Here is a 12625-nt window from a genome sequence, read left to right on the forward strand (position 1 = left end):
TCAATCTGACTCCATACTAATGTTCAATGATCCAGAAAACCTCCGGTTAAACATTTCTAGGCGAGTCCAAATATATTAGTTATGAAAAAACATCAAGGGACTTGGGCGCTGAAACTCTCGATTTTCCCCCTTGTATAGTACTTTATCTCGAAAACTATTGATTTTTGGAACTTTTGCCATATAGAACTTTTGTTCGGGTTGTCCTGAACTACAACTTAGTAAAGTTTCAAGAAATTTAACCGGGCCCGCAAATCAAGGCAAAGTGTGCGGGGTCCTTTTTCTAAATACCGACCCTCTCAAAAATTGGGAAAAAATGAGGGTGCTGAAAAAATTTGAACTATAGACAACATAAAAAAATAGTACTTTTTTGAAATTTAAAACTGAAAAAAATGTAAAAAATTGAAAAATATAAAAGTTGCAAAAATGTCGAAAATTGAGAAATATAAAAATTAAAAAATGTAAAAAATCTCAAAATATCAAACAAAAAATGTCATGGGCGAAGCCCCCCCCGCTATAACAAAATACATATTCGAATTCGCTAAAGTCGATCAGGACGACGACATAAGACTTCTCAACCTGTTGCAGCGAAGGAGCAGCTCATCAGACTCATCGTCGCCATCAGCAGTAGCAGCAGCAGCAGTAGCAGGTAAGACAAAAATCAAGGTTCTCTTGTTCCGTGTTTGTGTGTGTGTGTGTGTGTGCGTGTGTGTGTGTGTGTGTGTGTGTGTGCGTGCGTGTCGTGCGTGTGTGTGTGTGTGTGTGTGTGTGTGTGTGTGTGTGTGTGTGTGTGTGTGTGTGTGTGTGTGTGTGTGTGTGTGTGTGTGTGTGTGTGTGTGTAGATCTCTAGAGTTATTTGATGTATATTTGACTCATTCCGAATAATATTTGTATATCGCTGTACTCACATAGCGTACGGCGCAGGAAAGAAAAATTTACTGCTAGAAATAACGTACGCGTTCCATTTCCTGTTCCTTCCTTCCTATTTTCCCGCGATCGGGAAAGTTCGCGGGCATCAAAGTAGGAAGCTCGTAAAACATCGAACAAACTTACGGTCCTATATCTCGATTCGACGGCGACCTGACTTCTATTACAGTCACTATCTTCCACCAACTATATTACATCGCGAATTACAAAATCTCGAGATGTTCGCGTCGCGTCGCGTCGCGTCGCGTCGCACGTACTCGCCTGGCAAGTGTCGTCGTCGTCGTCATCTCTGACACGTTCCCCGCTATATATGTTTTATGATTTCATTTCTGCTACATCGTTAATTAACCAATTAAGCGATCCAGTCCGAGCTTCGCTTGCGTTAATTTCCGATATCCCGTCATCGAATTCCTCCGTCCCGAGCGGCGCGACGTCAAAATCCAATATTGTAAAATAAATTGAATAGACGAGCGAATGAAATAGATGTGTCACTTTCCCAAGAGAATCAACGAATAATTATATAATAATACTTAGGAGATCTAGAGAGTCACCTTTGATAGCTCAACAAAGCTATCTATAAAACGAGTCATTATAATAATTAAATAAATTGAGTTGAAAAATCGAAGAAAATTATGGAATTGAAATGTTGAGAGAACTATGTATACTCTCTAAAAGTGAATCAGTGTAATTGCTACTGATTTGTATATCATTTTTCAGTGGCATATTTAAAACTGTGAGTATCAATATTCTTTGATGCAGTGATAATATAGACTAATTCAAACAATGAATATCACTGAAAGACAATGATATTTCAGTTCTTAAAACTGTTTGACAATGAAACTCATTGTTTTTCAGTGATACTATTTAAATCAGTATATTATCACCAAAAAAAACATTGAAATACTCACTTTATCACAGTTCCAAATATGCCATTCGAAAATCATATACACTGAAAATTAGTAGAATAGTAATTCCTCTTTATTCACCTTTTAAAGAGTAACAAAAAAAATTGCACATAGTGGATGTATATATATGTACTCTTTAAAAGGTGAATGAGTGGAATTACTACTAATTTTCAGTGTATAATTGGTTTCATTATATTACAATAAATGTATATATATTGTAATATAATGAATATTACAATATAATAATATTACAATATATGTATATATATTGTAATATAATAATATATGTATATATAATATAATGTACATATAATACATGTACATATAGTATATGTATATATATTGTAATATAATGAAACCAATTCCAGCGATGATGTATATCATCATGTATCGCCTTTACCACCCTCCAACTCGAGAGTCACCAACGTCTGCCAGATAGCACGTAGAAAATCACACAAGAGCTTTCGGGCGAGCAGGTGGGCGTCGAAGGAGCTCGTGTTCCCGCAGTCGCGAAGGGCTGCCAGCATAATCTACCTTCGTTGAGGAACGTCGGCGAGTGCCAAGACTCGTCTGCGGGGCGGGCTCAAAACAGCGAGGAGTGTCTTCATAGCCAATTAGAGCGGCGCATGTTGGCAGATTGTGGCGCGAGGAGGTACAATGCTACCGGAAAGGTCCGTTGTGTATAGCAGACGGCAGCGAGACCAGTCGACGTCATGATTTTCGAACGAATCGCAACGGTGATTTATAATTTATTAACGAGATAATAAAACGTATATAATGTACGTATTCTACTCGTTTCATTCCAAATTCGTTTATCCAACAAGTTTCCCTCCGGTCGATTTCTCCGGGACATTCGCCGTGAATAAACGCGACTTGGAAACTTCACGAAGAAAGACCACGGAGAGACGGGGAGGAGGGAAAAGAGGAGAAAAGGTGGCTGGTTAGCCGAGACCGAATTACCAAGACCCAGGATCTCCCGGCTCGATAACGTACGCCGGGTTTCCCAACTCTCGGAGGGAAGGATAGGATCGGATCTAGATTTGAATCACGTAGAAACCCCGCCGTCGGTTTCCTCGCCCGCAAGTCGTGCACGCGTGCGTTTGCCCGACCCGGGGATCGGGCTGATCGCAGATGGCGGAGATCCCAACGTTGTGCCGCGCGCGCGACGGTAAGCCGACGTTTCGGATTTCAGGGCTTCCAAATCCGGCGTTTGTGGCGTTACGACGTGCCATCCACTACCCGGTGAGCACGGTCAAAGCCGCCATTTCGCCGTGCAAGATCCTCCAAAATGGGATCTTGCCAGTTTCAATCAGCCTCTAAATAATATCGTCGCCTTGGAAATCCTAATATCCTCCCAACGTCCCTCCTTACGAGAAATAAATAATTCGGCACTACAGGTCGCTCGTTCTCCTTTTACAAATCTAACCCGAGGCTCCTCCCTTCGTGCAGGGAGAGAAAGAAGGACGGAAAACTATTACCCACACGAGAGCGTGACTCGAAAACCCTTGTGACCTAGTCTGGACAATGCGCCGCCCTTAATTCCCGCAACGAGCTTGCGCCCGCGAGCATACCTGCATATACCCAAAGCGACGATGTCTTCGGGTTCGATCGAGCGTGGTGCATTTAAGGGGCGCAAGATGCACAGGGAGGGATGAGGGATGCACGGTAGGGCGCGTAGTAGTCGGAAAACGTATGTGCAGCAGCTGTCTGTCTTCCGAATGGCATTAATAGGTCTTTGTTTTGCTGCATAAGTGGGGGAGAGAGAGAGAGAGAGAGAGAAGGGAGATGCCCAGCGCGTCGTTCGCGCGGCTCTATTATTCGAATGTGGAGCAGATATCGGTTGTCGATATTGCCATTCGCCCGTCTAAATATCCGATCGATCGATCCCTTTTCTCGCGTCTCTGCAACCGCCCCGGCATCCCTTCGCGCCCCGCCACGGCCATTCTCTCCTCTTCCCTTTCGGTTCCCTTTTCTTCGTGCGTCTTCCGCCGACGGCAATTCCGTATTCTCGCCTCAACTTCCTCCTCATCTATTCTCCATCTCTCTCTCTCTCCCGCCCCCTGTCTGTCTTTTTCCTTCTCCCGCCCGCCGCAGCCGTATGCCGTGAACGGCCGTTATCGCGAAACGGCAACCCTAACTCGCGATAATGAGCTCACGTCGGCGTACGGCACGTATCGCTCGATCCGACAATGCACCGAACGATCGTTCCCGCTGGAGACGGCGTGCCACGGCTTTTCTCTCTCCTCGCTCTGGATATATATACGTTAATCGTGCCAATGGCTCGGCGAAAGAAGCGCCGACTCGAACTACTGGAAAAGTTAACCGGTTACGCTGTATTGCGCGGTCTGCACAGAAGGGCACTAAAAGCAGTAAAATTGCGGTGTATCGTCTATATCGCTTTAACGATTCGCGGTCTCGATAAAGACACAATTAAAAGATCTTTTTAAAAGATTGCTCGCGCCGCAAGAACACTTTTGTTCGATAACATTTATGAAGTGCAGTTCGTTGATACAATTCTGATCTCTCGTTTCCATCCAAATTCAATTTTCATTTTGCTGAAGATGGCTCCAAGTAAGAGCGGAAACGTACAAAGTTAATGCAGGAGCTGATCAGTTCCTGTCAATCAACTGCTGTTAAGTTATTTTTACGCACCAATTCGCCGTTTATATTTATGAATTTTTTTGTTTAAAATTGCAAGTCCTATATACATTATTTCGTTCTAATCTCTCGAGCGCCGTGCTGTGCCCCCCGCGTAACAAAATTGTTAAATTCTTTTTGCAGAGCGTTTTAGGGGCCTATCATACAGAGCGACAAAACCTGGAGCTGAAAAAACGCGGTTTGCCCCCGAAATGGAAATGGAAATGTATAGCGATCACGTCTCTCTACGGGAATATCAACTCGCATTGATTGTCGGGCGCACGATGAACCGATAAGTCTCTCGTCGAAAACGATAATTTAATTATTCCCCAGTCGCTTCTCCATTTCCAGCTGCGCGCTTTTCGGATTCCGCTTTCCTCGCGTCCTGCACGCCCGCGCGACACGTCGTCGCGTTATCAGTACCCCCGAAACCGGGGCGAGGGGAGGAGGCTGTCGGGGCGATAATGAGCACGCGACGACGGCGACGGCGGCGTCTGTCTGCCCACCGGGCGATCCACGGCGATGCCGGATAATACCGCGGACACGGTGCGAAGCGAGAATACGGAGAGTCTGCGGAGAGTCCGCCGGGCGTGCCGGATATTCCAATCGCGGGACATATTGGCACACGATAAACCAGCCGGCAGGCAGCTGCAGCTGCCGAGTCGAAATTGACTTAACTGCCACACGTATATATTCTCTCTCTCTCTCTCTCTCTCTCTCTCTCTCTCTCTCTATCTCTCTCTCTCTCTCTCCCTGCCACGCAGCAGGAGTTTATACGTGATGCGACAGTTTTATTCCACAAAAGAATATGCTACCATATCGTTCGACAAGGGCCGTTATCAGCGGCAAATACGCTACCTGCGCAGCCCACCCGCAGTCTTTTGAGACTCTCCTTTGAGTGACGGGGCGCCTTTACACGGTTGAAAGATTAAGATAAGCGTTTCTTTATGTTATGTCATTCGATTTGAATTTCAGATACAGCTGTCAGAAAACTCCTGTGTGTTATCTCGCAATAAATACTTGGGAAAACTGATGATCGTAAAGGTTAAGCCAGTTAAAAGATTTAAAGTCTCTTTAAAGCGTCGTCTATAACAAAACTTAAGATTTAAGATAGTCGATTATTCATCTCACGTGAGAAGAATGATCGATTGTGATTTGACAATTTTCTTAAATCTTAAATCTTAAGTCTCATTGTAGACGCCTGCACTTAATATGTCGAGAATATTTACGATTTTTAAGAGTCTAATTGTTCTTGAAATTCATCGTCATTTTGCGCTAACAAAATCGAGTAAGTTCCATTATCGCGGAAGAAGACGATCGATGTTTATATTGCCTTGAAATTCGAAAATAACGAAGAGATTGGAAATCGATGATGACCACGGGTAATACCCCGTCGATGCCTCGTAAAATCTGTTGCGCCGCAGCCTCCACTTTATCCCATGCTCACTTCCGAGTGCAGAGTCGAGTGCCTCATTTCGGCCTCTTCGACGAGAAGGCCGGCGGATTATTGCACCGGTTGGTATTTATCCGGCGGATTATCCGCGGCGATTACTTGACTCGTGCGGCCGGCGAACTCGCACGTCCGAGTGCAAGACCAACACGGGCCTCGAAAATTAACCCGATCCCGATCAAGGGCAGTTTGCGGCATTTTTTTTGCGTGGCTCTCGCGGACGCCCGGATTGGAAAACATCGGTCAAAAGTATCGTATCTCTTGGCGCGTGGAGCGTCGTATATAATTCGATATCTCGATTGGCGCGGTGGGGAGGAAGCAGCGAAATCTGACGCGCGCGAACGATTCTTCGCGATCTGTCAAGTCAGAGTTCAAGACGAAGGTCAGACGGAGCGACGCGTTAATCCGTCAGTTAATCCGAAGCATTAGACGCGACCGCCGGCGATGAGCCGGGAGGGATGGCAAGGGGGGAGGGCCGTGGGTGGATTAAATACGAATACGTCTGACAGAAGATACTGACCGTGCTCCACGTAATAACTGGTCTCGTTGTACCGCTCGTCCGTGAATCCCGGCCTCTTCGCTTTCAGCGCTTTCGTTTCCAATTTTGCCTGGAACAAAGAACGCAGTAGATAAGTGACCGGATTGGTCAGCCGCGGCGCTACACATGCAACTTCGCGGTATCCGGTATATATATGGAATAACTGCGCGCTCTCTGTACACGGACGTAAAAGATATATAAAACAATGGAATTTCGTGAGACAATAGCGGTGCTTTGACGATGAAAAAGGTAGTCAAAAGTGATGAGAATGGGCGAATGCCACTCGCCGCGAAGGGTATAACGTCGCGGTTGATAATGGCGCGAAAATATCCCGGGCGAAGGATATCCCCTATAGTCCATCGAGTGTCCTTAACTCCGAGGCAGCAAATTGTATTTTGCCGGGGACGCGCGCGCGACCGCGCGCTCCAGTTTTTACCCCGCTGAATAATATCCGCGGCAAAAATCGCGGTTATGCCGGATTTATGGCGGACCCGATTAAAAACGGAGATATACACGCCGGGCGTTATTTGTCATTTGCGACTGAAATAAAGGGCGCAGTAGATAAGTGGACGAGCTAGTCAGGCTGGCGGCTCCATACGCCGCGCTCGCCCGCCGCAAGAGAGAGCCTTGACGTATGGCGACGATAAATTTATCATACAAAAAATGCGGCGTTCCCGGACAATAAGGGGGCACGGGGGACACGCGCGACAACAGCGGGCAGCGGAAAATAGAAACTCACGGCGCGGTTTGTCGCACGCGCATTGTCGGCGGCAAGCTGCGTGGCATCCGTTTATTGAATTATCGTGGACGTTTATTTACGACGCTTATTTATGAAGAGAAATTACGCGGGAGGGGATCTCTCTCTCTCTCTCTCTCTCTCTCTGTCTCTCGTCCGTCGAAACGGATCGATTGCGAGAAATACAGGCGGTACGTCCTGCAGAAAATGCGTATAGAATTTAAGACCTCGCTACTTAGAAGAAAAGTACCACCATGCGCACCGATATGAATCCTGATAGCGGCGGTAAATCTTTCGAACGACCGAAAGTTCCGTCGTCCGCGCCGCGGAAACCCCCGCGAAATTTTCTTAACGGCGCCGCGCTCTTACACGTGCTCGCGGAAATTTACGTGGTCGTGGGCTCGTAGAGGAAACCGGACGGAAGGATACGCGGGACTAATTGTTACGTATGGCACGGCAAGAAACGTGCGAGACGCCGTAAGACCGAATGGCCGGAATTACGGTGGCGGCGACGTCGTCGTCGTCGTCGTCGTCGTCGTCGCGAGGCCGCCAAGAGCGCGACATAACGAGATAAATGCAACTTTGCATAAACGCGGCACGGCGGAGGCGAAATGGGAACGACGACGGGGCCGGGTGTATACTGCCGCCGAGCGCGTGCGCCTAATTAAAAAGTAAAACGGCTACAGCCTCGCGTATACACAGTACGTGCAAGCGCATAATGCGCGCCGCATTTTCGCACCGCTTTGCACCCGACGAGCTATAGGCTGTACCGACGCTTCGCGTCTCCCGCTTCGAGTTTGAGGCTCGGCGAACCGTGTTATCCGGTCGATATAGAACGCGCGATTAGCGAAACAAGCGTAAATCACCGAGGTACTCGCCGGCCGATTCGGAAATTCTCGCATTAAAACGATCCACCCATGGCGGCGCATTCTGCCAGCGGATTATTGCGCGAATCATCGCGACGTTATATAGAGCATCAATTCGCGAATATATTAAGACACATGTACTTCGCGTACTCAAACCCGGAAGTGATCGCATGCTCGCGAGTCGTTTTCTTAACTCCAAGTGCCTTCCCAGAATGTCCCGTGTAGGTAAAATAGCGGACGCCCGAGAGGGCGATAACGCCCGCTTCCCAAGACGAGGAGATTTCTCGCTCACGAAGGAATCATTTTAATTAGATCGTTAATTAAAATTAATAACAACATCCGGCGCGCCGGATGGCCGCCCGTTCCGCTCGTTCGGAACAAACGGCGCATTACATTAATGGATCCTAATATCCGTGTACGCGACACGTTTTAATTAACGCAGACAATAATTAGTCGAAATCGCGGGAGCATCGGCTGGCGATAAATCGGATTACATGGGGCGTTGCGCGAATTTTCGATAGCCGATAGTGGCGCGCGGCGGTGCGATACGGCTGACACACAGCGATGTCGATCGACGAGAAAGACTCTTCTCTGTGGGGCTTTACGTGTTCATCAATAATTACCGAACGTAACCACGGACACATTCCCGGCAGAAATGTAATTAGACTGTCGCAGAGACACACGAGCGAAATGGAGAAGCTCTCTCGCGAGTCGGTGAAGCGACGAAACCGGAGTGACGACACCGCGGTACTATCGTAAATTTGGCGTCGTACATCGCAGAAACAATAATTTTACAAGATGTTTTTTTCTCACAAAATTAGATAGGATATTAATGTACCCGCATCGTTTTTTTCCCTTACCGATTTAATTTATGGTTATAAACGCTTCGGCACAGCGTTACACACTGAATAATGCATATAGAGTGTACAGTCGCGTTTTTGCACCGGTGCATCGAGTTACCGTTGCATTACAGCTAATTATAATAATGATCAGCTATTTCAACCCGCATGCTTTCGCGGGAGCGAGATAACAGATATTAAATGGAAACATTTGTGAAAATTAATATGTATATTTTATACGTCGTGCATATGCGCGCCGGGACAAACAGCTTATGCCACAAGAGTACTGGTATTAATTGCAACGTTCAAAAACGCGTTCCATAATTGACTGTACTCGAAATAATCAATTACAACTGGTAATTGATTGAGCGCGCGAGAATATATTCGTAACAAAGCGTAAGCAACGGAAAGCGTAGGTAAAATGATCACAAGTGATTTGTATTGTTGTAAAACGTTGTAAACGATAAGGGGAAAGATAGGGTGACGCGGTTTGTAGAGGATTATTCACGGTCGTTTCTTATGAAACAATCAATCATTCGCAATATCAAGCGGTAAAATCTAAGATAAGATCTTGTATCATATATTTATAGATTTATGATCTACAAATTTATGATACAAGATTTTACCTAGCGGTATCTAAGATCGAGGCTATGTGTGTGACGCGAATAAATTTTCGCGACAGTGACCGTAATAAATTTACTCGCGTTTCATTATTTCGACAGGCAGCCAGTTAAGCCAGGCAGACTGCTTGTCGAACGCTAGTCGCGTGTCCAATACACTTTAAAACAATTGAAACAAAAAACGAAATAATGTGCCATCTCGTGAAAAATAAAACAAGCCGGCTTCGACTCGGTCAAGTACCTCGTTAAATCGTAACGAGGGTGCTGGAAATTTTTTGCTCAAATAATTAACGCTCCCATTACGTATTGTTTGTGATCTCGAGCGAAAATGTTAGTCAACCGCCGCAAGGCTACGGAAGCACAAGGCCGACCACAACGACGACGACGCTGCCGACGACGACGGCGACGAGAAGAGGAAACACAAGACCCTCCAGACTTACAAAGAGCATAGAATTGCGAGGCGCGGTGTAGGAGGAACGCGCGCGCGAGGGCGAGAAGACGAAGTGGCGGAGCGCGGAGGGTAGACGGAAGGGGGCAAAAACCACCCTCGACCGAGGCTCGGTTTCTCCGTTTAAGCACCCTCGCGCGACGATATATCCTCATCCACACGAATTTTCGCGCCACTCGGCTCGCTCTCTGGACTTTCGGCTGTATCGACCGGCCCTAAAACATCCCTCCCTTTCACTCTCCAGCCTCGAACGACCGTCCGCGCCCCGCCTATATGCCGCCTGCGGGTCTGTTTCCACCTCCGTCCGCGTGCGACGGTCTCCCTTGCTCCTGGCGGCCGATCGACCGCGTTGCTTTCATCGTCCGAGAGTCTCCTCCAAGTCCCGAAGCTTCCCTTCCTCTCGGGCGCGACGTGCGCCATTTAGGCTCGCCCTTCGCCCTTAGGCTCGTATACTTCGCGAAGTCCTCGTGAAGAGAACGCGCGGGCTGCTCTTCCGCTGCTCCAAAAGTGGCGAGAGACAGCCAAGATATATATTTTCGTCGGCGTGATTTATGCCGAGGAGGACCTCTCCGCAAGAGCGGAATATCATGCGCGTGTATAATATCGAATGTATACGAACGCAAACCGCGGTGGAATGCGCGGAGGAGGAAGACAAAGAGAGGCATGCCAGGCGGTGACCCGCGTGCGTGTGCATTCCCATTTCGGACATAGCGAATTCTACCGCATCGAAATACGCTGTGTATACGTATCTGGCCTTTCGCGCGCGATACATAGGTATATAACGCTCGACGTAACACGCGCGCCGACTACGAGACGACGTGCTCGCTCCCTCCCGCAGGCAAGTGGGGCAACGTGATCATCTTCCCGCGATAAGATTTAACAACCGTAAAATAATGGGGGAGGCTTAATCATCCCTTAAGTCGCTCGCACGCGGCGTACATATCTTACTTCATCACCGAGTCGTTGGCGCGCAACGTATTCTGTCATCGCACGCGTATTCCCGTTTAATTTACGACACGTTGAAATAAGAGAGAAAAAAGAGGGAGAGAGAGAGAGAGAGAGAGAGAGAGAGAGAGAGAGAAAGTCCTCGCGGCGCGCGGACTCGGCAAGATAAATTACATCCGCGCACCCCCAATGTAACGCGTATCGTCTACCTTCCCCGAGAGCGGCGGCGGCGGCAGCGGCGCGGGCGGCGTTTCTTTCGTTCCAACGACGCGCAAAGAATTCCGCGACCCGTTGCGCGAGGCGCAAGACGGAGTACGCGGGAATGGAGTAAATCCGCGCGAAAGGTGACGTCGGGATATATAGTGGGGTGCGACATCCAGCGTAATGTACTTTCTCGGCGCCGGGTCACGCCGCTGCCGGGCAAAAAGAGTAACGAAAATGGAGAACGAGCATCCGCAGCGCAAATGCACAGACACACACGCGCGCGCGCGCACATACACATACGCGCACAACAAACGTCTCGCGCAACCTCAAATCTCTGGCACGGCTTGTCGCCGCCTGTTGCTGTACAACGGCTGCCTAGCTGCCGCCGCGACGTTTCCGGTAAGACGGTGATTTTGTTTCAACCGCCGTCGCGGAATCGATTGGATCCCGTCACGTTTGATTCGAGAGACGAGGGAAAGACGCAACCGCGGTCTGGTAATTCCTCCTTTCTTGTTGCTTACTCATCCGTTCGATTCACGCGCGCGATATATACCGTACCGCTTCTCGCTCGACTTGATTTCTCCGCGCGGTTCGAAAGTTTCCACCCGCGTTGATATAACGCGCCGTGCAGCTGCAGCGGCGCGAGAGGAGACGGTAATTCTCGAGCCCGTCTTATAATGCGGGGAAAACGACGCGAGTGCGCGCCGAATGCGCCGTCCTGAGCGCGCCTCCGAAGCTCCGTAATACCGCGCGCGCTATATCGGGTTTACTTAGATCAATGGTGGATTAACGAGCTATTGCTCGGCCCGAAGTACTCGCTCGAGACTCCTATAAGCGCCTGCCTTGGGCAATTAATTTCATGGCTATCTTAGCTTAACTCGAAGCGAAACTGTAAACTACTGTACTGCCCGAGCGTGAGAAAAAAGAAATAAACAACCGACCGGGTATAATCACAGGGTTAATCGCGGGGAAATTATGGAGGGAGAGACGCGCGCGGGGGGGGGGGAGAGCGCGGATTAGATTAAATCGCGGGGCATCTCGCGTCAAGATACGCGTCGAATAAATTAATTTTAATTTCGCTATTTTTTGTCCGTGACGTTTCTGGTCATTATGGCCGTTCGATTGGACACCTCTCGCTCGATCGCTCGAAACGAATGCGCATCAACGCATGGATACAACGTAACGCTTAATCCGCCGTTCCGCGGAATAATAATTCTCCTTAAAAAAAAAAAAGAGATTGCGCAACGCTTCTCAGAGATTCCGTGTAATAGACGAGGATAAAGTTTGCAAGAATAAAATGTATATAGAAGGTCTCCTCTCCATAATACCTGCACGTACTATTCTATCGCGATTATTACGGCAACGTCATTTACTCTCGCCGCAGCATCGACGAGCGGACTTGTAATCCGCGTTGTATAGCTAAACGTCAAAGGCCATCAGTGACTTCTTGCAACAGTGACTATATCGACACGACTCGGGTTTCTCAAAGCTCCCCGCGATCCCTCTTCTCACC

The 12625-nt window shown here is 48.1% G+C and overlaps 1 protein-coding gene across 1 annotated transcript in view; it reads right to left on the reverse strand.

Annotated features, from left to right (window-relative positions):
• The window catches only part of LOC105448293 (RNA pseudouridylate synthase domain-containing protein 2-like), a 120329-nt gene that overhangs the window by 25131 nt on the left and 82573 nt on the right, over positions 1 to 12625 (reverse strand). Inside the window, exon 4 of the mRNA XM_011686795.1 lies at positions 6437 to 6524. Within this exon, the coding sequence (XP_011685097.1) occupies positions 6437 to 6524 (88 nt within the window). The remainder of the gene's footprint in view (positions 1 to 6436; positions 6525 to 12625) is intronic.

The sequence above is a fragment of the Wasmannia auropunctata genome, unplaced genomic scaffold, assembly GCF_000956235.1.
Source record: "Wasmannia auropunctata unplaced genomic scaffold, wasmannia.A_1.0 LD336088.1, whole genome shotgun sequence".
Lineage (NCBI taxonomy): Eukaryota > Metazoa > Arthropoda > Insecta > Hymenoptera > Formicidae > Wasmannia > Wasmannia auropunctata.